Source organism: Corvus hawaiiensis, chromosome 7, assembly GCF_020740725.1.
Source record: "Corvus hawaiiensis isolate bCorHaw1 chromosome 7, bCorHaw1.pri.cur, whole genome shotgun sequence".
In the NCBI taxonomy this organism is placed as follows: domain Eukaryota; kingdom Metazoa; phylum Chordata; class Aves; order Passeriformes; family Corvidae; genus Corvus; species Corvus hawaiiensis.
This window is the reverse complement of record NC_063219.1, coordinates 30,994,637-31,018,735: the sequence shown is the minus strand read 5'-3', so window position 1 is coordinate 31,018,735 and position 24,099 is coordinate 30,994,637. Positions and strand designations below refer to the sequence as shown.

Genomic DNA, 24,099 nt, shown 5'->3' with positions numbered 1-24,099 from the left:
TGGGGTCCTGGGAGAGGGGCCCTGGGGGGAGGCACGGTGTTTCCCTGCCCCTGCTCAGCCTCATTCCCCACTGGTTGGTTTGTGTTCCCCTGCACGGACAAGGACCCTCGGGTCCTGTGACTGAGCAGCTCCTCGGCAGAGCCCGGCCATGCAGCTGGGGAAATAAACATCTCTGAAACATCTACCAAGAATCAGACCATATATCTCTCTTTTCCAGGGCCTCGTTGTTTGATACATGTGTTGCAGTATCCGCGCTGTAACATTAGACATCCTGCATAAATTAAGCCAATCAAAAATCCCATCTCCTATTTTCAAAGATCTGATGAAGAGCCCAGCACTAATGGCAAAAACCTTTTCTCACTAAATACAGTTGTTCCTAGTGTACAGGTAAGTGTATGAACAAAAGGACCCTGCTTTCTGCGTGCTCTGGAACAGCAACAGTCCAGAACTGCATCACCACTGGTTTTTGACCTCTTGATCAATAGGATTTTCATTGCTATGTGCACCACATCCCTGCCAGTTATAAACTTAAGGCTATTCTATACTTTATAATCAAAGCCAATTATACACAATATTTCTACTTCTTCTTATTCACCATTAAGAGTAAAGGAAAGTAAAGCCTGAAAGTATTACAGCTATTGTCACAAGAAGTCTAATAAAGAACATTTTTGTTTCCTATTAGAGGAATTGAGAGCTCCCCTGTAATGAAGCGCACAACTAATTGCTCTGACAAAGTCTGTGAACAGAATCATGAGCAATTCCTGCAGTCACAGACACACCAGAATGACTTTTTATGACACTTATGCCACAGGACAAAAACATATAGAGCCACTGAAAAGGAAAATGGTAGCAAAAACGTATTTATTAAGCACCACATAATTCAATTCCACAGGGTGGCATTAAAACCTGCACCTCCCCCTTAGAAACAGGAGAGCTGAATAAACCCATGAAGGTGGGGCAGCACATCAGGTGTGCAGGTGAAGTTTATTAAGAACACAGTAAAATACAATTTCCACAGCCAGAAAAAAATTTGAGGTTGGGGAAAAGAAACAAAGGCAACAACAGCCAACAAAATACCCTTGGAGTGTTTTGTGCAACATTTTTCAAACAAGAAAGCTTTCTAAGGCTAAAACATGGGCATGAAGTTCTGGGTTCTTACATTCAAGTATCAAAAGCAACAACGGCAAGTACAATTTGATCTCTGTATGATTAAAACAACTTTGTAAGAGATTTTTCTCCAAAAGGGCAGTTTTCTATGGGCTGAAGTGTGCAGGTATTTAACTGGAACTCTCATGAGGGGTGCAGCTCCATCAGCTTTGCTTACTGGCTAGGACAGTGTCTGGTTTTCAGTCTTCTGCAGGAATACCAAGCCTGCTCATGTAGCTCTCCCAAGCTGCCTTCCTGTACTTCTCTGCTTCTTGGAGACGGTCTGAAACTGCCAAGATGCCACGTCCCACAATAATGATATCTGAACCTTTTTCACCAATGACTTCCTTGGGGCTTAGGTACTTCTGTCCAAGGTTATCACCTGAAATACAGACACCATTTTTTTCTCAGTTTGCACAGAACTGTGTTTACTAAAAACCTTCAAAGAGTGCTGGAACCAAGAACAGGTGCCCTGCTCCAGCTCTCATCCTAACAATCCACAAACAGAAGTAGAAACTGCGTAGCCAACCAACCAACCCAGATCAAATCTGACAGCCAGCACCCTCCTTCTTCATGGCTTACCAATCGCAGTAGATGGAACAGTTACTCAAAGCAGCACCAATCAGGATTACTAAAATAAACCTCAGCCTTCTTAAAACAGGCATAACCCCTAATATTAATGTAAAAGCTTGTGATTTCAGTTTAGGTTTTCTAAGAATTAGGTATTGCAGAAAAACGTATCTTGCCTATCTGCTTCAGTGATAACCTCTTTAGTCAGCACAAGACTTCCAATTCATTGATACTGCATCTGTATCAATACCTAGGGTTTCACCTGGACTTCTCTATCTGTTAATTTTTTTTTCACTCCTACTGAATAGTTTTACATCTCATCTAACACCTATCTGAAGATATTTTACATGTTTTTAGGAATGTGCTTTATAGTATGCACAGACCTCAAAACAAGAAAAAAGGTTGCATAGCCTGCTGGTTGCCTTCCAGAGCTCCCAGGAAAAGGATGAGCATACCCAGAAATATGGAAGAGAGCCCTTAGTGGGAAACAGACTCCTCCCAGATGAGAATCAGCATCCAAACCCTCTTCTGAAGCCACTTTTTCACTGGAGACTAGATCACTTCTGTACTTACAAACAGACTAAAAATATTTTAGAAAAAGTTACCTCCAGTTTGAAGCTGCACTCCTGGGGTTAAGTGAAGAAATTCTGGTTTATTACTAACTCTAGATCCACATATGAATCCAAAAACGAAATCTGGGTTGTCTTCAGCCATCTGTACCTGAAAAAGATCAGTGAACAGTTACAAATGATATACTTAAAACTCAGCTGGCCTAGCAATCTGTTTCTCATCCACCCTCTGACACTTTAAACTGTGCAAGGCAGGGGTATGAAACACCTCTTGCTTTCCCAGTGTAAAGTCACTGCTTCCCTCTGGCAGGAAAGTGAATATTATGTTTCTTTCTATGTTATAAACAATACCACGAATGAATTTAAACTAATTAGAAATGCATTGCTTAAAGAAAGAAAGAAAAAAGAGGAAGTGGGGGGTGCTAATAGCAGACCTGGCACGTATACTAGAATTCCAGGTGTGAACTCTGACCATCTCACGTCACTGGCCTACAGCTGCAACCTTTAAACACCACACTGTCATATTCCTGAATCTCCAAGGAAAAAACAAACACCTGTAATACTTAGAGCTGAAGGGACTTTTGGAAGTGCAAATAGTAGAAACACATAAAACCTCCCTGTCACACTTTACAAGCTTTTAACCTGAAACAAGACTGCCCACTTACTGCAGCTTTTGTGTATTCACCCGTGGCAAGAGACCCTTGGGAACTCATCTCAGCAACGAGGAGACAGCCACGCTGCAGAGGAAGACCTACTTCCTTCAGACCTTTCACAACTCCAGAGCCTGGAACCACGTGGGCATTGACTATGTCCGCCCAGGATGCGATTCTGAACACACCACCTGAGAACATGGACAGGAAGACACAGAGTCATCAGAACTGTGTTAAACAGGAACCACAAGTTAAACAAAAACAGCTGCACACTAAATCACTCACATATTTAAAAGACAGTTTTACTGCTGTAGCTTGACAGTTATAAGTTCAGTCTCATCAGACAGTTCTGACAGCTGCCTAACCACAAAGTGTAATCTCTCAGTTTACTCTTCACAAACACTTGTTAGTGTCTCACCTTTAATATTCACTGAGACATTTATGGTAGCCCAGAAATCCGCTGTCACAGGTGCTATCTTCCCAGACAGCACATAGACCATATGGGACATAAGGATCAGGAAAAGAGAACAGCAGTCCTGCAGCTGCAGATGGAGTACCAAAGGAAAGCCATGCTGGGCACACAAGCAATACAATAATAGCAGGCTGCCTTAAGAAGCCAAGCTGCAGTTTCTCACAGCACACAACTACTCAGAAGTACTTACTGAGCACAACCACAGATTCATAAAAAGGCTTAGGTTGGAAGGGACCTCAGGAGGTCATGCCCTCTCAGCAGGGTTAACTTCAACACTAGGTCAGGTTGCTCAGGGTCTTATCCCCCTGAGTATTTCCCAAGGCTGCAGATTCCACACTCTCTCCTGGCAACCTGTGCCAGCACTGCAGTTACACACAAACCAGCAGCAAAGTTATAGTAAATCCAGGTTGATGATAATCACCTTCATACTGATGTTTCACTGTGTTTCCAATATCTGCAAATTTCCTGTCTTCAAAAATCAAGAATTCATGTTGATCTGCGAGCATTCTCAACTCCTTTACTACCTCCTGGGTGAAATCATTCAAGATGTCTATGTGAGTCTTCAGGATACAGATGCTGGGGCCCAGGGTGGCAGCTAGCTGCAGCAGCTCCTTGGGGCTGGTGACATCAGCAGAAAGGCACAAGTTTGTCTGCTTCTTTTCCATGAGCATGAGAAGCCTGGCTGCAATGGGATGCACCCCTGGCAGCTGGGCACGGGCGCTGAAGCTCAGCTCCTTGCAGACTCTCTTCACAGGAGCAACACCATTCTGAGCCACTGTCTCAAACACACTTCCCTGAATGAATTTCTTCACCTTTTCAACCATCTCAGCAGCCACTTCTCCTCGCTGCTGGAGAATCTCCAGCACCCCAGACAAGGTGCACACAGAGTGCAGGCGAATTCCATGTTCCTCTAGCCTGGCCTTCCCACCCTGCTCCCTGTCCAACAGCACTATGGCATCTGTGACTTTTAATCCTTCTTTCTGAAGAACTTCTGCAGTTTCCAGTACACTGGATCCACTTGTTACCACATCTTCAATGATCAGGCATGTCTCTCCTGGATTAATGGTGCCTTCTACCATCCGCTTAGTACCTGAAAAATAAAAAGCAAACACTCCACCAAATTAAGAAAGGTTGGACAACCCAGAAAAACCTTAAGACTATCAAAACTTTAATACATGATACCACTTATCACAATTCTTACCACAGCTCACTCGCTGACCTGTACTTCAATTTGTAAACTGTTACTTCTCCAAGCTAATAAAATACTACTTTATGTTTCCAGAAGTTACATTCCATTAACAAAACTGACACACAGTTAAAAGCACTAATTCAAATGTTCGAATAAGATGACTTCAGAAGTTTATTACTGTCATGACTTGAAAGATCAGACTTACAAAATTATTCTCACGCTATTTAAAACATCTTAAAGGCAGCCAAGTTATTGGCACTCTTCAGCATGTCCCCTGTTTTCCACAGGCAGCACTCTGTGCTTAATATGCCTGTTAGAACAACTAGAAGGAGGAAAGCCTCAAGTGCCTTTGTCCTAACTAACAACAGGCACACATCCATGAAAGGCCTCCTGGGGGGACAATGACAAAGGATGCCTGGCTTTCCCAGGAGCAGCTAATCGCTGTCACAACTGGCTTGTGCCTCACAAGAAGGAACAGCAAATGTTTCCATGCCTGGCCCACTGCCTGACACAGGAGTAGCATTCAGTTTTGACATGGGTACTTTCTAATTACACACTGTTGGAAGAGGATGTGTAGAAATCCAGTTATATGGCAGCTTAATGCTTCAGTCTGCTGTCCCCCTTCCTTTATCACAAATAAATGGTACATTGAGCAGAGAAGGGACTGCTGCTTACCTGGCTCACTGATTACAGGATAATGAAAGAAAAAGGGGTTTGAGAGATAAATGAAGAGACTAGAAAGGTTCCTTTTGGAGCCAGTATGCAAGAAGTTCTGTTTAAGAGCAAAACGTGGTTCTGGTGTCAGCATGCTGGAGAATCTGAGTTATAAATCCTTGTTTCTGGACGAGGCCACTAACCTAGAACCTTAGCAATGGTAACAAGTCAAAGAAAAAAAAAAAAAAAAGACGCTGCTAAAGGAAAGAAACAAACTCTCACAAACAAAACCAAAGAAACACAAAACACCCTTCAAGAGTCTCCAAATCTCCTACAGCAGGACTAAAGCTGCAGCTTAACAGCTGGGAGAGGCTGATCAGGCTGGGATGCTATGGGAGGTTTGCTTTAGTGGGGGAAAGGGCCTGCTTCTTCAATTGCAATGGTAACCTTAAATTGGAGCGGAGGTGCTGTGCATTACAAAAGAACCACAAATATATAAAGTCATTTCCCAAACAAGGTAAGTTGCCAACTCTTGATTTGAAGGCTTTACCGTAGTCTTTTCCTTCCTTCCTCCGTATAAGCATTGGAACCTGATTTTCTGCGCAGATGATCGTGGCCAGCGGCAGCGCCGTGTAGGGAACGCCGCACACACAGTCGTACTCCAAACCGGCATCTTGGGCTGCTTGGAAAAGAAGTCCTGCAACCTGAAACGGAAACCCAAACGCTTTGTAAGCGCCACGCTGGCGCGAACGTGACGAAATCAATGAAACCCCCTCTTCCCGACACGACCCAAGAGCCGACCCTGCGGGCTCCCGGCCCTGGAGAGCCCCGGCGGCGCTGCCGTGCCCCGCTCCCCTGAGCCGTGAGGAACCCGCCACCCCGCAAAGGGCACGGACACACGTGGGGCCCGGCCCGGGCGGTGCCGGGGCTCCCCGGCCCGCACCTGTCGGAGGAGGCGCGGGTGGGACACGAGGCCGCGCAGGTCGATGTACACGGGGGAGGCGCGGCCGCTCTTCAGCACGAAGCGCCCGAAGCGCAGCGCGCCCGCCGCGCTCAGCGCCGCCGCCACGGCCCCCTCAGGCGCCGCCGCCATGGCCGGCCCGGCGCGCGGAGATGATGCAGGGCGGGAGGGCCGCGGGGCGGGGACACCGTGTGAGCAGCGGGGAGCGGCGGGCCCGGCCCGCGTCCCCTGCCCGCCGCGGCAGCCCCGGCTGCGCCGTCCCGGCGCTGCTCCCCGAGGCCCGTTCCGCCCTCCCCGAGTCCCAGTGCTGCCGCCAGCCCATTCCCCCGGGAAGCAGAAACCGCCGGTGCACGGAGGGTTTGATGTGACCCGAGGGTTTCTCGCCGCGTCGGCTCCCGGGGTGATTCCCAAAAGGCCGCTCGGTGGATGCAGCCAGGGTGACAATCCCGCGGGCTGGTTCCCTGAGAGATTCCTGCGGATAAGACGAGCTGAATAAAGCCCTCAGCCAGCCCGACCTCACTCAGAAAGATACTACACGTGTGAAATAAGACTGACCCGGTCTTCTCTGAATAATTTTATTTAATCAAAAAAAGCCCAGAAATGGAGTTGTTAGTATACTCTATTTATGGGAATGCAAGGACAGGAGATGTACAGGTCGAAGCTACATCTGTAGATGATCATATATACTGCAGTATAGTAACAACAACATGGGACAGCAAGTAGTCACCTCACAACAGTACACATGAGTGATTAGACTTACAAAGGAAATATTTACAAACCTGCCTTTACAAACCAACATTGTGTGCGTACAAAATGAAATCCGCAATAAAACTGAAGATACATTTAAGGCAGACCAGCAATACACTGAAATAATTAAGGCTGTGGAATTACTTTGCACCTTGAAAATGCTGAGCTGTTAGCAATACTGTTTCTTTTTTCCTCCTTCAGTGGATTGTTGCTAAAATTGAAAAGCATCAATATGTTCCAACTGTTTGCTCTTATCTCGGTGAATGTCTGAGATTTAATTTTGTTTTTTGCACTTGCTATTGCATTTTCTTTCCAAAAGTTATCAGCAAATTGACCTCAGTGGCAGAGCAGTGTTGAACAGTTTGGTAGGAAGAGAAGTAAAAGCACCAGCATCAGAAGTAGGACATGAAGGTGAAATATGGCTTGAGTAGAGAAGATGTTGGTTTTTCACTAGCTCCATAATAAAGACTACACTTACAGCAAACATTCAGCATCCTGACGCCATGGAAACACTCAGCACCGTACAGATCCCAGAACGAGAGTACATCACTTGATGGCAGTGTGCAGTCAGCCTAGTAAAATGGGATTTTATTTTGTTTCCTTGGGAAAGCACCATTTTCTGATGGGATGTGAGTGAATGAGCTCAAAAATAAACGCAAGCCCTGTGTTAGAGGAAAATCCACCTCTGCTGTGAAAGGAACAGGAACAAAAAAAGGTGGTGAGCCCCTGTGCATGTAAATTTTCTGTTAGAGCTTTATGTGCACAGAGAAGCCTTTACACCTGTCTCTGAAGTTTATGTTATCCTTGGTTAATTGACACGGTCCCCTCATTGCAAGGGCATTAAAATAGGGTTATATACAGTCAGGTCATAACGTGTGGTTCTGTATTCAGCCTTTATGTACAATATTTGTAGCACAGGCCTAACAGCATTGTCAGAAATGCTAATGAACTCCACTGAAGCCACAGCCTCGGGGTCAGTTGACGGCACAGACTTTGTCTCAGCATTAACTTAGAAGTAAAAAGATACATGTTACCGAAAAAACTCCAATCCATAGTCTTTTAAAATGAACGGGCAGTAAGACTAAAAGAAACTTGTTGGTATCACTGAGAAGAGAGAGACATTTTATAAATTTTAAAGCCTAGATTGCTTTAAAATGGTAACGTCTACAACTCTGGCTGTAGCTTGGGTGGGAGGTGGGGCCTCCCACGGGGCAGCAAGTGCCCGGACATCTGTTACACTGGCCAGCAGAATTCCTGCCCTGGCCTGGCTGCTCCAAGTGGAGTGGAGAGAGAGGCAAATTAATTTCTCATTGCACATTCATTAAATGAAGCCATCTTAAATAAGGAGCCTGCCATGCCACCACGTCCTCTGGGCTCTGTGTCACCAGCACCTTTGCTGCTGCCTTCTTGTCACCCAGCACCTGGGGACACTGTGAGCCACCCTTTGATGTCAGAGCAGGCTAAGAACACTGTGGAGGTGTCTGAAGGTGGTGGCTGTGTGCACAGTGGCACTCCACACCGAGCTTGTGCTGCACTGTTGTCTGTATTCCTGTTGGTCATTCTGGATGGTTGGAAGCTGCTGGAGAAGCTGAAGGGTGTGGCTACCACCATGCCTTCACTTGGCTGTCTTGGGAACACCCTGAGTGGTGCAGCTGCAGGTGGAAATCTTCCCCTCGGGGTCAGATGTTCTCTGGGGAGCTTTTTGAGAAACCATGTTTGTTACAGACAATATTTCATGCACCAAAAAATCCAGTGGTTGGAGAATGCTACACAGGGGGTTGGCTGTGTTGCTTCTCACCCAGCAGGTGCACTCCAGGCCTACTTACTGAGCTTCTGTAATCTCTTTACAATGGAGTTACAGTTTTCAACAGAGTTACAGGACCTGTTTTATCTGCAGAGGCACCACAGGTCGGTTTTAAAAAGACTTTGAAAGAGCAAAGTCAGTATACTTCCTCTGTATATATCATATGGCAGCATTTCATGTCAACTTGGCATTATTCAGGCAAAGGAAATATTTGAGATAAAAAGCAAGGACGGCTGATAATCACAAATGTTATATGGAAGTTTTAACTGGTTCAAGTATTCCTGAACGTGCTTTAAGAAGAGCAGTGCCCGGGAAGAGGCGTTCTCTAACATGAATACGGAAAAAGCAAAACCACAGAAGAAAGTAACCCCAGAACATTCAAATTCTTCAGAGTTCAGCACTTCCAGCTCTCTCAACAAGGAGTCTTTTTTGAATCTGAGCACCAATACCTAATTATATACCCTCCTTCTTTCAGCCTTTTGGGTTTTCTTTTCTGTTATTTGATAGAAATGAGAGGCTTAAATATTACCTTAAAGAATCTAGCTTTTTCCCCCTGTGCATCTGAAGTGTCTGCTGTTGTAGTTTGACATACGAATGCAGGAGGTAGGAAAACAAAATGCTAAATAACTCCAAATCACATGTGATACATGAGAATTTGTTTGTATTAATGCCAAGCAGAAAGCCTGTGGCTTAAACTGCACCCATGGGCCTAATAAAAGCTGTGGGTTTTACAGACCACACTTCCACGAACATTTTTTAAGGGCAGCACAATCACAGCACAAAGAGCCAGCTTTGACAAATAAGAAGAATTACAGACAGTCTTGTAGTGAGAAAGTACCTGAGGCTGGTGGTAATTAAAGACCCCCCTTGACTGCTGTCTGTATTCAGTTGCTAAGAAATTGCATACTTTGCACTGTTGCTCAGGATGAGAGTCTGGTCTTTATCTAAGAGGTGCTGCTGGATTGCTTAGAAAATCAGCTGCTGCTCTAGAGAGCAACTGAGATAGGTTCTAGATGATTCAAAAAGCTTAACCTTCTGTGAACACTTGTCTCTTTCAAACCTTTCCACAACTCCCTGCCTGTGTTAAATCTCTCACTTCTCATTCTGCTGAGGCACCTCGGCTCACCCTTCTGCCTGTGGCTTCCCCATCTCAAGGGCTGTTCTTTGTTGCACACACACAATGCTGAGCGCTGAGGGTTTTTGCTGTGCCTTGTCTCTTCTCCACTAACAAAATACTGACCACTCTGGTGTAGTGGGAGAGCAAGCAAAAAGGGAAGGGCCAGGTGTCCTCCCTGCTGTGAAACTGAGCTTGGAGGTGGATCAAAAAAGGGCTATCAGAGCCGGTATCTCCACCACCCACTGGCAGAGATAGCGCTTGCTCCTGTATGCTCATAGTGCAGTTACTTGGATGGTAAATGAGATTTGACTCTCGCCCTTACAAGAGAGTCTGTATGAGCACACGTGGTCAGATCAAGCCCTTTTCCTTAGGAAAACCTTTGGTAACAACTGTCATTTCCCATTACAGGCACACAAATGGTACTCAGCACCGAAACAAAGTCCCTGCATGCCAGGGGGAAAAAATCTCTTTGATTGTAACCCCTCAAGGCTGTAGAGCTTTGTGGTGTGGCAACGGGATGGGGAAGCCCCAGCTGGTTTCCCCTTCCAGTCGCATTTCTGGAAAGGATGATTTTGCCAACCTACAAACTTCTGATTTGTCACTGCAGACTCCCTGTGTTGGTTATACCTAAGGCTGGCCCCGTCACTGTAACATCAATATGATGATGTTGCAACTTGGCTTGCAAGAGAGAAATGTTTTAATTGTGAATATTATTTTTTTATTACAAATTAGGCTTTGGACATAAAAATATCCTCATGAATGCTTTGTTTATGAGGTGCTAATGGTGGCTGAGAGATATTTACAAGTTTGGAAATGAAACAAATGACATACTTTAAACACTGAAAACCATTTTCAAGCTGTAAGCACAAGAATGAACTCACCACTCCTACTGCACTCTGAAAGGCTTAGATGGACTTTGGGCCAAGCAATTCTGAAGCTAGAAATGGAACAGGATCTTTTATATTTATATATATTTATATCTATGATACAATATATGTATACTGAAAACCTGTGATAGAAAAAATTGTCTTCATCACCATCGTCATCTAGTTTACAGATACTGCAAAAATTGAACTCTGCCTTTTCTCAATGCACAGGTTTTGCAAAAGATTTCTGTACAATGTGTATAAAATGCTTTTAAAAAACCCACCATAGTCCCATTGTGCTTAGTCAGAACCAGCTGTATGCTCCAATGAATTAATTGCCTTAATCATAGCTCTGAAAGGTGCTGCATGTTGACTTAACACAGCAGAAAGCCCAAGGAGGGGCTTAATGGAGGATTTTGGTCTGAGCACTACCACGCAACAGGAGTGTACCTAAGCCACGCCACCATGGGAGCTGATCCAGCAGTGACCGGAGCCTGATCTTGCATGTCCTATGCAGGCAAAGTCTCCACTGAAATCATGGCAGACCCGGGCATATGGGGCTTGAGAAATCTGACTGATAACCTGGAGCAGGCTTGCAATGATTTCAGCAAAAACTGACTGGTCTAGTTCTGTAGTACGTGCTAAGGTCAGCCTGGTGTCACTCCCCCCCACTATTCTACTCCTAATCTTTTGTACATTTTGAATTCAGTTCAGCAAGATCAAGAGGATTTCTTATAAGGCTGCCTCACAAAGATTAAGGCAACTGCAGTTTTGGCTCTCGTTCCCAGTCGGTGTTTGCGTCCCGCAGTCCTTTTTTGGTGGTGGATGTTACAATACCACGTGCCCCAAGAGAGGGAGCGTGTCCCTGCTGCTGTCACCCCCTTTGCCTTGGTCCCATTGCCACGTCCGCAGCGATTCCCACCATGCAGCTGTGGAATGCAAACGCCAAACACGGGATATGTACAGACGGATCCACGTGCTCCCGGCGGCGCTCCCGGCACCCGGCTCAGGACCAGCAGCGTAGGATCCCATGGATGGAGGCACTACGTGCCTGGGTTCATCCTGCTCAACAGGAAGCTCTTGACACTGGGGATCGGGTGCACGTCGTACTGGTGCCTGCGGCGCTCGATGAAGGAAGCCAAGCGGGAGGTATCCAGTGGGATCTTGGAATAGCTGCCATTGTGCGGCTGCAGCCACGGATGCTGTAAACAAGTGGCAGCCGTCGGCCTTCTCCTGAAGTCTTCCTGGAGGATAACGTTGATGAAATCCCTGGCAGCGTGACTCACATCGGAGAAGTACTCATGAGGGAAGCTGAAATCCACTCTGCACACGTTGATACAAGTCTCCTCTTTGCTTTCATCCAGGAATGGAGAGACACCACTTAACATGACATAGGTGAGGACCCCAATGCTCCAGATATCTGTGCTCAGGGAGACAGGAAGGCCTTGGATAACTTCAGGGGCTGCGAACTCCGGGTTTCCAAGGAGGTGGTGGACATGGTAATGACCTGTGATCTGAACTGCATCTTCCAAGTCAATGATCTTGATGCGAGGCACCGGGATTCTTAAATCAATGAGCAGATTTTCTGGCTGTTGAAAAAATAATGATATAAACTTAATCATACTATATTTTGGCAAATAGAATGTGTAGGTTTCATGTAGGTTTAATAGCCAGTCAAAACTTGCACTTAATCAGATGTGCAAGGTAGAGATCAGGAGATTGAATGATAAGGAACCAGCTCAGCTGCTGTTTGCTCTAAATTAAGATCAATGCTGCAGTTGCAATGACAAGATCCTCTTTTGCACTAGGGCAACACACTGGGATTTTGCACTTTGTCCCAAATACTTACAGTTTATTTTTCCCAAACTAATCTCTCCAGATTAAGAGCACTGATGGATTTTTAAATTTTAATAAGATATATATATATATATATATCTTATCAGTTTATTTAGATTGCATTTGTTCAGATGACAGCTGGCAAGTAAGAGTGTATAACTTGCAGCAGAAATGTTTTTCATGAAGTAAATGTTCAATTTTGCACCCGCTACCCTGGGAGGGACTGGTGTGTGCCATTACTGCTGCTGTGGGCTGACATGGAGCTGCCAGTGTGCCCCTGTACACAGCAGGACACAGTCATGCTTTCCAAGCCAGCATGCAAGTACATTTCATCCCCATTGGTTTTCTCTCTGTTTTAGCAGCTCTTGGTATTTAAGGTCTCTCTCTCAGTGAGAGATACTGAGAATTGCCTGTATACTCTGTTCTGGGGACTTAACATGGATTATCCTTCCTTTGTTGGTTCTGAGATAATTTCTGAATTTACTTCTTGCACCCTTCTAGATCTTTTTTTCTCTCCCTTATTCTCATGCATATTTTACTGCTGCCTCATGGCTATATATATATATACACACATATGTGTGTTGGGTTGACCCTGAGTTGATGGACAGTCTTTAAGACCAATGACGCTTCTCACAATTTACATATTTAAACCGCACGGAAAGGCGGGACTTCCCCTTTTTTGGTCGGAGCTCGCCTGCTGGAAGGTGGGGGGGCTCCGAGCCTCCCGGCTCCGCTGGGCCGGGCCGGGGCCACTGCCCCTTTCCCCCTTTCCCATCGCTGCGGCACGGACCCTGGGTCACTGAGGGGGACTGTCCCAGAGCCGCAGGCAGCTAAAACCAGCCATGGACTGCTCACAGCTAAACCCATCCAGCGCGGCTTCTGGGGACAGGCGGGTCCCTCTCCTCTCCATGCGGAGCCGGCGGAGCCAGCGGGAGCCGGCAGAGCCTCCTGTCTGCAGCCAGCACACTCCGTGCTGAACTGAAGAGGACACCACGCAGCCAGCAGCACAGAGGGAGCGAGGCTTTCCCCACCGTAAAGCCCGAACAAGAACACCCTTCAACATGGCGGCTTCAGAGTCAGAAAGAGAAGTGAGTCCCGTGGGACGGAGCTGAGCATGGCGACAGGAGAAAAGAGGGCGGTGCCGCGATTCTGGCGCGCAGCTTAAAAGAAACCTTCTTGCATGCCGTGGTAAGAAACTGTAATACCACAAACTGTTTGTCTCTTTAATCCATTTGAAGAACATGGGGGGGGGGGGGTGGAGAATCAACGTGTGCCTATGAAGTTTGTGAAGAGTGCCTATGCCAGGCTATATAGAAGTAGTAAGAGGCTGTTAGAGACTTGTGGCGAAGAAAAGCCTTTGTGTGCAGGCCAAAATAACTTATCCTTAAAAAGATGAATAACCCCATGTGATGGCCCATGTTCTGTAGTGTGAAAGAACTGTGAAATTCTTCATGGGAGAGATGTTCTACACACAGCAGACTGTTTGTTTCCGGGCGGGTCTGCTATTGGTGGCAGTTTGGGAACCACGTGCAACTGAAGGAAAACCCTTTTTTCCTTAAGCATAAGAGAGAGACTTTTCAAGAACTGCAACACTGACTAACATCCCATGTTCTGTTATCCCTTGTGTGAGCTGGATAAAAGGAGAGAAGTGCTGGAAAGGGGGGGGGGGGGGGGAATTTACTTTAATTTTGTTTTGTTGTTTTCTCTTTACTTTTAATTCTGTTAGTAATAAAGCTCTTTCATTGTACTGCAACTGTTTAAGGTTTGTGGCCTGCTTTGCTTTTCTCCTAATTCTTATCTCACAGAAGGAAAATAAGTAAATAATGAATATTTTGAATCAAAACCACTACATTTAATTGGTGTTTCCGCCCGGTTTCAAACTCAACCCGCTACAATATGAAAAGCAAATTTCACTACACTGCTGTTCCAGTCTCTCCACTTGCTCTTCTCTTGTGCAGTCTCTATTGACAAAATCAGCACATCCTTGAGCAGGATCCTGGGACAACACAGTCCATGGATAGGTCTGCTGTCACTGCCAGTGCATCTCCTGCTACCCACTTAGCAACTGAAGGTGCTTTATTTGGCAACCTTCATTCAGGAGAACTGCAAGTAGGTCACAGAAAATTAGCTTCCCACCTTGTTTCTGGGAAGTATCTTAGGATCAAACAGAGAATTCATTGCAGCTTCTTACCTCCAAGTAATACCTACTTTTTGACAGGTCATAGCAATAGAGCAAAAAATACAAACAATCTCATAGAAAGAAACCAGGATGATTTAGCCTTTTGTGTCTAATTCTCACATAAGGTCCTGCACAAATGGAATTTTTTTTGTAGGGGTAGAGGCAGCAGAAAAATGAAAGTATCACTTCATCTGACATGCCTGGGGCTTGGACAGATGAGAATAGATCTCCTTGAAGCTGGACTGTCCACTATATAAGAAAGTTAAATTCATCCCTCGTTCTCCATTTTTAATTGTCATTTAAATCTGCGAAGTGTTATAGATTATCTGATATCCCTGGCAACCAGAATCAGTGTTGCAGATCACAAAACTTGAAACACTTGATCACAACTTCAATGGCTAATGGCTAATTCTCTGTCATCCAAGATAACTGGGATGCTGGGGAGGACAGGAGTACAATGCCAAATCCAGGACAGTACAGTGCCTCCTGCCATGTGTGCTCACAAAAGCAGGTACGAGCTGTACTAGTCTGAATGTGACGTTAGAGAATACCCAGATTTTTTCTCCACAGTGCAACCTGTTCTTTGTTCTTCCTCTGAACCCCTCCCTCTGTGTATTTCCCACCCAGTTCCCTTCTCAGGCTCTGCAGCACAATGCAGTGTGCTGCTTTCCTTTTCCTTTGCCCCTGCCAGCCTTGCCTACCTCCTGCTCCCTGGCACCCTCTCTCCCCTTGCTTTGGGCTCCCCAGGGCACTGCTGTGGATATGAGGGGGGAACGGGCTCCTTCTGGTCTGCCCTGAACTGCCTGGGCATCAGCCAGCTCTGCTCAGGAAGCTTGGTGGCTGAGTTGGTGCACTGTGAGCCCAAACCATACTCCATAGAATTATGCATAGTTTCCCTTCAGTCCCTTCAGTGCTAGTGACATCTCACTCTTGTCTCTCAGACATCCTCGTTCTCCTTCATTAAATCCAGAAAGCCCTTGGGAACAAACCAGAGACTCAAAGGAAAAGGTGAATTTCTTGTCTGAAGGCAAAGACCTGGCTCTGCAGGACAATAACTCCTTTCTCTGATCAACAGCTGCACCTCCTCCCTGCCTGCATGGCTGGGAACTCTCCGCTCCAGGCTGCAGAATAACAGCATCATTCTTCTCTGTTCTTACCTTTATGTCTAAATGAGCCACTCTGCAGTTGTGGAGGTACTGCAAGGCTTCCATTGTGTCTCGTATATAGAACGCCACCTTTTCCTCCATAAGTTCATCGTGGTTCATCAGATAATCTAAGAGACGGCCGTCATCCATCCTACAAACAGACCAAACCCTGTGAGTGAAATATCACATGGCATCTCTAGGTACAGTTAATATTTGAAAACAAAATTGCAGTGGAAACTTTGTGACCTAAAAAGGGGAGGAAAATAAAATGCAAGATCTGATGAGTGTTTAATGATATCTCAAGATACCGCAGGCCATGGAAGTGGTAGAATGATTAATCTTCAGTTGTTATCTCCAGTCCTTGACAAATTTAGCAACAGTCTTAAAGTAAACTCATTTGCTTAAGGATGGATTCAATAGACAGAGACAATCCCTTTGGAAACAGAGCATCTTAATTATTTGGATTCATCTCTTTATTTATAGAGCTGGTTACGTAATGCAGAAAAAAAAATCACTGACATTTTCAGCTGGTAATGTTTTCTGTGGGAAAACTAACCCAATAAAAGTTTTCCACCTAGTTTATTTATCTGTACAAACAATCAATCAAACAGCCCAAATACACTTCGTTGGATATACTGTAACAAAGCATCTTGGGTTTTGGTTGCTGTTTCTCCTTACGGGGCAAGCATGGTTCCTACACGGGTCTTTTCACCAAAAAGCATCAGAATGATGTAAGCTTTGATCCAGCTGAAGCACTTTTACTCAAATGTAAGAAGTGGACAAAACTGCCCAGGTAAGTCTGATACTTTTCAATGGGACAAATTACCCAAGCTTCACCCAAGTAGAAAGCAGGTTTTTTGTCCCTCTGAATCTTGCTTACTGTAAAGAAAAGGCAGTGGAAACTCTTCAGAAAATGGCTATTTCATTTGACATCACAATCAATAGAATCTTTGCCCTGCTGAACTCAGGGTGATCTTTATGCTTGGCTTTAATAGGGCTGTGATTCCTACCCAGACACTTGAATCCAAGCTCCGCGTACTTACAGTTCCAAAACTAAGATGTAAGAAGTAGGAGACTCGTAGGTATCATGGATAGTGATGTACTGAGGATGCTGTAAGTGTTGTAACAAAGCTGCTTCATGTGCTGCCTGCTCTTTCTTTTTCAATTTTTTACTAATGAATTTTACAGCAACATCTTTCCGAGTGGCTTTGTGGACACATTTCTTTACTACAGAGAATCGACCCCTGAAATTATAAAGAAAACAGAATAATGAAGTGGCCTCATGAATAAATCATGCCTAGTTTTTAGTGCAATAACAGAGTGATTTTTGATTCATCACATTAATATTTCACAAGGCATCAGATTTAACAAGTTGTTCATAACCTTTTCCAACAAAGGCCCTCCATCTCTTACCCTGGGTGTAGAGATTCTTTGGGGATTAGGAAACACTGAGAGCAAATAGTGTCACTTTGCTTTGTGCAGCCATACTGATATCCTCTAACAACCTCCCCTGGGTTCAATTTGCTGCCACTTTTACAGGTTCTGTCTCCTTTTATTTTAGCCGTGGGTCTCCCTTCTCCAGCTGCTTTATTAAAGAGACCAAACTTTCTCAAACAACTAAAAGAAAAGCCTTGTTAAATAATAACTAACCTAACATTTTGTCTCACTTTTTCAGACACACAGTAAGAAATTAAGAAAAAAGCTGTCAGGAAAGCATTTAGGAAACTCATACAGACCATAGTACCATTCCTGAAAGTAAAACTACCCAGTGAAACTGTGTGCTGAGCTCTTGGTAATACATCCCTGTTTTCTACAGAACCAGAGGGACTCCTGTTCTTTCAGCCCCAGAATTGTCTCTGACATCTGAGCTGAAGAAATAATTGCATTAACCTGAATTATTTGCATGCCCCTTATCTGTTATCTGTGGAGAGCACCAAGGGCTGACAACATGAGCAACTCCTGTTTAGGCTCTGTTCAACTCACCCTCCCAATCAGCAAAGATAAGTCAGTCACATGCCCAAGTGTTTTGGCAGACTCAGTCTTTGAGATTAAGCTTATCTAGAACCAGTAAATTGTCATGACTTCAAAACAGGACCTCAAATCAGAGATGACAGAGAAGATACCAACTTCCAGAGATTTGGCTGCCTAATTGCTCACTAGTTTGCCAAGCTGCAATTCTCAAATCAGAACTTATCTTGAAAAACAGAATTTAGTCAGTATTTTAATCACTATCTGATAGTGATTAAAAAGCAACGCTCTTTGAAAGGAGCAGCAGTTTTCAAGCTAACTAGAAAAGTAAACTAAACTCCCCACCAAGGAAAAAGCTTCAAGCCATTGTTTGAGTGTTTTATTGCACTGATTGCAGGGTTAATATTACCTCCCAATCTCATGTAGCTCTGCATAGGCAAGGTCAAAGTTTTCCTTCCATGAAATAGTGGCACCATCAGCAGCAGAATCTTTGAGAAAACAAAGTTAGAGAAGAAGGTACAAAGTTAAAGACAGTTTGCTGTGGACTATAAACAGCATATTTTAAAATTACGTGAGACTATCTTATTAAGACAGGAAACATTATCACTAGGAGTCCAGTTTCATACTGCACAGGCACAGCTCCAGTGCACTGGACCACTAAATGCAAGAGCTCCTCAGAGGAAGGTATGGATAAGGGGGACTTAAATCTGTCCTTGCAATTTTGGGCTGAAAAGGGCCACAGAGACAGGGGATAGAGCTATATTGTGTGAGCTCTTTCTCCATCCAGCACAGGCTATCCAAGCCAGTCACAGACCTCGTTACACACCAGGGCTGCTAAAACATAGGGAAAAGTGGGCTCTCCTCACAGCACCATTGAGAACGAGCTGCACCCCAAATTCCTGCAGCACCGAGCGCTTGGGAGTTGCCTCCATCACGGCATTCCCATTCCAGCTGCATTGCTCAAGGAGAGACATTTTCCAAGTGGAATTGCAGCCCCCAGCTGGGCTGCCCAGCAGAAGCTGCTGGTGCTGCTGGCATTGCTGGAAAGGCAGAATGAACACCAGCCAGGATATGGACCCTGTTGGGCAGAGATAAAGACAAGAAATAGTCCTGGCATAGAGAGCAGGCACCTGCTCAGAATCTGCAATAACCTCTGTGGCAGAGGGAGGCTCTGAGCCTGGATGGAGGTGAAGACAGGAAAATCCTTTTTGGGGGCAGGAGCTGGCTCTGAGCATCTCCCAGGCCTTTTCTTGTATTCCTCATTGGTCCAGGATCCCTGTTTTTATGAGGAGCCATCAAAACACACCATACAGAGCACAGGTGGACTCCTATGTGCATCAGTCCCTCCCTGCAGCACCCACTCACCGTACTCCGGGAGCCTCACGAATTCGGATGGGTCGCTGGGCAAGCTGATCCCCCAGGGATTGCTGGCACTCACTCGGAACTGGTACTGGCAGCCTGGGGACAGGTCCTCAATGACAAGGTACGTGTCCAAAGTCGAGGCCACTGACTGCTGCCAGACCTGCGAGCCTGTCGGACAGAGGGAGAGAGGGGGAGCTGAGGGAAACACTCACTGTGCAAGCTCAGGGCTGAGGCCTCCTCTGCCCAGCTTAGGTGGTACCCTGGGAGGGTAAAATCCACAGGGTTTTTAAGAGGCAATGTTACAGCAGACTGTTAAACCAGAAATGGATCACAGGAAGCTATTATGTGTTGCAGCCACCTTCCCATCTGGCTAAATAAGAAATGAAGGAAATGCCCCTCAGTTGACTGATAATGATGGAAAAAGCTCAGTCCGGGGACAAGCTGACCTCTCTAGCACTGTAGCTGTGGCTGTGTGCTACAAGTGATGTCTCAGGGCAGTGTGGTAAGACAGAAGTGGAGGGACGATTTGATGACAGGTCTGCTATGAGAGAAATAGTAGCAGAAATACTGCAAAACCCCCCAAAACCATGGGCAAGGGAGGTGAAGCTGAGACAGGGTGTCTGCGCAATCCAAATGCTTTTGCAGATGAAGATGTGGTGGCTACAGTGAAAGCTACAGGAGGAGAACCAGCTTTCTGAGGCTTAGCACAGGCAGCTTGCAGATGAGCAGAACTGCAGCAAAGAAATGTCTGACTCTCATGTGTTTCTGCTCCTATCAGAAACAAACCCAGCCACTGCCTAACCTGTGGCAACCAAAGGAGCAATACTTAACTCATCTGTACAGGGTCAGAGAACAGAAAAGGACCCCTGGAACACAGAGCCCTGTCACAGATGGTGATTTCTTCAAGAAAAAATAAAATTTTATCTTATTTTAGTAAGTTCAGGGCCTTTTACCTTTATGTTATTTACCATGACCCATTTATTTTGTGTGTCCTGTGGACAAATTCTGATTGCCAGGTCTCACAAGGTCATGGTTGGTTTTACAAGAGTCAGTTTTACCTTTGAAGTGGGAGGAATACTGAAAACACTGCTGGGTTTTTTTGCTGTTTGTTTCGGGGGTTGTTGTTAATAAAGGAACTTTTATTCTTTTACAAAAATGCCAGTCACACTGATGGCACAGTGAGGGCCAAGGGAGAATATTCACTAGGAGAAGGCAATCATATGGAATGGTTAGGTTTACACACTTAATAAAATGGGGTAGGATTTTTTGAAGGATGAAGGGAAAAAACAGAGCCCATATACCTAAGGCAAGGTTTACTGCCCAGGGACCCTCACACCTTTGCAGAAAGAATGCAAAAAGGGATGTGAATCATTTCAAATGCCCTTTTCAAGAGCACATGCCTGTGCATATTGGGAAAACAGTGCATTTAATATCTAGTTAATTTTTCATGGGAAAAGAAAGGATGGTTGGATTTAAGAACAAATGGATTTCAGAGCTGAGCTTGAAAAGCATGGAGGGATCTGCAACTTTATCCAGATCAAAAAAATAATGAGACTGATTTGGTTTTGCATTTCTGGGAAGCACACACCAGAAAGGATGGTGGTAGAATGCAAATGATTAAAGGATGCCTTAGTGATGGATATGTTTTAGCTTAGCACACTTTACTTGTTGTAAGTGACTAGAGGAAACAGAAAGGTCTGTAATATATGAGAGGTTGGACTGGATGGTAGAAGGGCTTCTTTCTGCCTTAGACTTTGTGATCTGTAAGCTACAATTAGTGGCATGCCAGTGGTGATAGGAATGCTTTTGGGACCTGTTGTGTCATAAAAGGAAACTTACCTTGTTCTCACTCTCACAGCCAGCAAGAACAGCTCACACCACTTACCTTCTTCTCTGTACTCCACAGTGTAGCCTGAAATGGTGCAATTGCCTGTACTGGATGGGGGTAGCCAGCGTAAGATCACAGAGGTGCAGCTTCTCTCCTGAGCTATGGGGCGGTTTGGGGCAGCTGGCACACCTTGGGAAGAAGAAACAAGACCAAGTCCAGCATCACAGCAATAAGTACTAGTGCTTTTTCTGAAGATCAGGTGTATCAGGTACATCAGGTCACTATGGGGCAGCTGCACCTTGTAGAGGGGCTTCACTAAGCAGCAGGTGAGGAGTCAGTTACCACTGAATGCCCAAAAATGACAAAAGCAAGGCATTCAGAGTTCTTCTGTGTGTAGGGCACTTTGTGTGCTTGGGAGCAGATTGACAAATGACCAGTAAATCCTTCTGTGCTTTGCTTAGGGCTCCCTTCAACACAGGAGTAGTTAGTGCAGCCACTGACTTGCTTGGATAAATTGGGGAAATTGGGTCTCTAGGGTGGTTTATGAGACCAAACAAATCAACTTTTAAATGCTCGTGACATTGCTGCATCTGTAACTCTCCAGTTAGACATTAATCTCTGGACCATCCCCTTCAACATAGCTGGCACCTCTCATCTCTCATGCTAACAGATCCTTTCTCAGAGCTGGAGGCAATGAGCATCAACTTGTTACTCCATATTCATTACAATTAGATGGGTCACTAATTACAGTGCTGAGAATTCAGGCTTGGAGACATGCCTCCAAGTTGAATCCCCAAAGAAGTTTTGCCCAGGCCAAATCTTACTCTCACCTCCTCTGTCCCTTTAAAGAGAAGGGGAGGCAGAAAATCTGTGTCACTGGATCCCAGTTCCTCCTACTCCAGGCAGATTCTAAAGCCCAGAGCTTCCTGCAGTCAGCTGGGGCATCATTCCCCCAGGGACTCGGCTGCCCAAGGGAGCTGAGCTTCCCCTGGCCGACCTCACTGAGCTCCTGGGAAGCAGCACTACGAGCAGGATGCAGGAGCTGAACCAGTGCCAGTGCATTTTCATTTCCCAAATGTGATGTTTATGGTCAGACAACTTAATCAAGCACAAGGAGTATGCAAAGCCTTCAGCCATCAGTGGGAGTTGTGGCTGAGGAATGGTTGTACGACTTTAACATCTCGATTCACCTGGCACAGCTCCACATCTGGCTGCCTCTGCACGGGCTGTTCCTGCATGCTCCCAGCCCCCACCAAGGGACCACACACAGGAAAAATCCTGTGTTGTGTTAAAATTGATGTGCTACCTTGGACTTTGATAGTTGCAGAGGTTGATGCGGTTCCGTGTTCGTTGGTTGCCACACAGGTGTAGATGCCGCTGTCCTGAGGCATCAGGTTGCAGATCTTCAAGGTGAGCTCTCCCGAGTCACTGTGGATGCAGGAAGCCCCAGTTAGAAGCACTGCTTCACTTGCTAATGGTTTTTATATAGTTCCTGTCCTGCCCCATTGCAAACACACATGCACACAAATCCTGCTAACTCATTTGAAGGAACATCCCTCCAGAAATCTGGTGCCCAAGTGCAACCCCTTCGTATGTCACGGTTTTGCTGTTAATGAATCCTTGGAGCAAACCTTTGGTCCAAATTGCCTGCCAGGCAAATCCTCATGTCTGTTGTGGCCTAGGAGGAGATGTGAAGGACCACTCAAGCAGCAAGCAGTCCAGGAGCTGAACATTGCCTGTGCCTGTCCAGAGCTGGATGCTTAGACTAGATATATCTGGCAAGATTTACCCATGCAGATCTTTCATATCGTGGGAGATGGTGAGCTGCTGTGCCTCTGCAGTGAAGTCCAACACACACCAGACAAACTGGGCTTCCCACAGATGCAGGAAGCAGTCACACAGCACAGGGGGACATTTCCAGGGAGCTTCAGACCCCTGGAGCATGTGCCATTGATCTGACACTGCTACCAGGGCCCCAGCTGGAAGGCTGGACATCTCGTAACAGCCAGGGATAAAGAGCACAGCACTGGGTTTGTGAGACACACTCAGTCTTTGGGCCAATCTGAGAAAATGAACAGCTCTGTGGAGTCTCATGAATTTATAGCAGGTCTGTTCATAGTCACTGCTGTTTGCACACTTCAGTCTCCAATATGCAGTGTGAGGGAGCTGGCCTGAATTAAAGGATTTCGCTTGTGTAACTGTTTTAGCTGTACTGGAGACACAGCTTAGAGCCAACAATAAGTTCCCTTGATGGCAAAAGTAGGCTAGTTCTTGAATGCTTAATCTGTCGGGAACTGCAGAAGGACGTGGTTGCTGGGATAACTGTCTGGACACTGCAGCTTTTGCTGGTCTGACTGTGCTGGTTTAAAACAGGACAGAAACATTCCCTCTCCCTGAAATCCACACACTCATGCCAGCAAGATTTGTAAGAGCCACTGATCCGCTGGGCCTCTGCTTGGCAGGCAGTGTCTTCACTGGGAAGAGTATTTGAGTAACAAGACAATACAAGTACTGATAGTGCACAGGGAGCCAACAGGCAGAGGACCGTGATGAAAACCAGAACCCTGATGGAAATATCCCCCCGTCCCAAGCCCGGCCAGAGGCTGAAGATAAGGCAGTAGGAGATATAGTGAGCAATAGCTGAAGACAATTTTGGATGCTATGGGGCAGCTGCACAAGCCAATGGTCTCTGAAGGAAGCTCTTGTTCAGATGTAAGGGTTTTTTTTATTGAACATGTAAAATCCCTTCCCTCTTAGTTTTTTTTTTTTCACTTTCAGTGACTTTGTACTCCCTGGATTCATTTCAGCCTGAGCCAGAAGTGCTGAAAGTTCAAATGAAAGATTGCCTCCTGGAGATTTCCACTGCAGTTTGGCCCAAATTGCTTATATAAGCTGCAGATGAGCATCCAGCAGAAGGCTGTTACCTGACCTGAATTCAACTCCAGATCTTTCTGAATCTTCTCAGTGCTTGTTGTAAAGATAGTTTTCCTCTCTGCTAGCCAAGCCAGGAACATAATGACAAGCATCTTTCCATCC

General features: G+C 45.6%; 2 protein-coding genes across 9 annotated transcripts in view; both read right to left on the bottom strand.

Annotated features, from left to right (window-relative positions):
- Positions 1-844: 844 nt before the first annotated feature.
- Positions 845-6,358, bottom strand: UMPS (uridine monophosphate synthetase). Its single transcript, XM_048309152.1, has 6 exons — positions 6,194-6,358; positions 5,801-5,954; positions 3,829-4,497; positions 2,951-3,126; positions 2,322-2,436; positions 845-1,528 (listed from the first exon to the last, which is right to left on the bottom strand). Exons 1-6 carry the CDS (start codon positions 6,341-6,343, stop codon positions 1,347-1,349), a joined length of 1,446 nt encoding a protein of 481 aa, XP_048165109.1. The 5' UTR covers positions 6,344-6,358; the 3' UTR covers positions 845-1,346.
- Positions 6,359-6,772: 414 nt separating this feature from the next.
- KALRN (kalirin RhoGEF kinase) overlaps positions 6,773-24,099 on the bottom strand; it is a 484,760-nt gene continuing 467,433 nt past the window's right edge. For all 8 annotated transcript variants that reach the window (XM_048309144.1, XM_048309140.1, XM_048309139.1 and 5 more), the window contains 7 exons: positions 22,370-22,491; positions 21,121-21,252; positions 19,239-19,403; positions 18,283-18,361; positions 16,949-17,149; positions 15,918-16,056; positions 6,773-12,334 (listed from right to left, as the gene is read on the bottom strand). In XM_048309144.1, coding sequence (XP_048165101.1) covers positions 11,789-12,334; positions 15,918-16,056; positions 16,949-17,149; positions 18,283-18,361; positions 19,239-19,403; positions 21,121-21,252; positions 22,370-22,491 — 1,384 coding nt within the window. In that variant the 3' untranslated portion in view covers positions 6,773-11,788. The remainder of the gene's footprint in view (positions 12,335-15,917; positions 16,057-16,948; positions 17,150-18,282; positions 18,362-19,238; positions 19,404-21,120; positions 21,253-22,369; positions 22,492-24,099) is intronic.

Coding starts and splice junctions, on each gene's coding strand:
- UMPS (XM_048309152.1), bottom strand. CDS start 6,343: ATGGCGGCGGCGCCTGAGGGGGCCGTGGCGGCGGCGCTGAGCGCGGCG. Junction 5,955..6,193: donor ACCCGCGCCTCCTCCGACAG/GTGCGGGCCGGG, acceptor TTTCCGTTTCAG/GTTGCAGGACTTCTTTTCCA. Junction 1,529..2,321: donor AGTGCAGCTTCAAACTGGAG/GTAACTTTTTCT, acceptor TCTGTATTTCAG/GTGATAACCTTGGACAGAAG.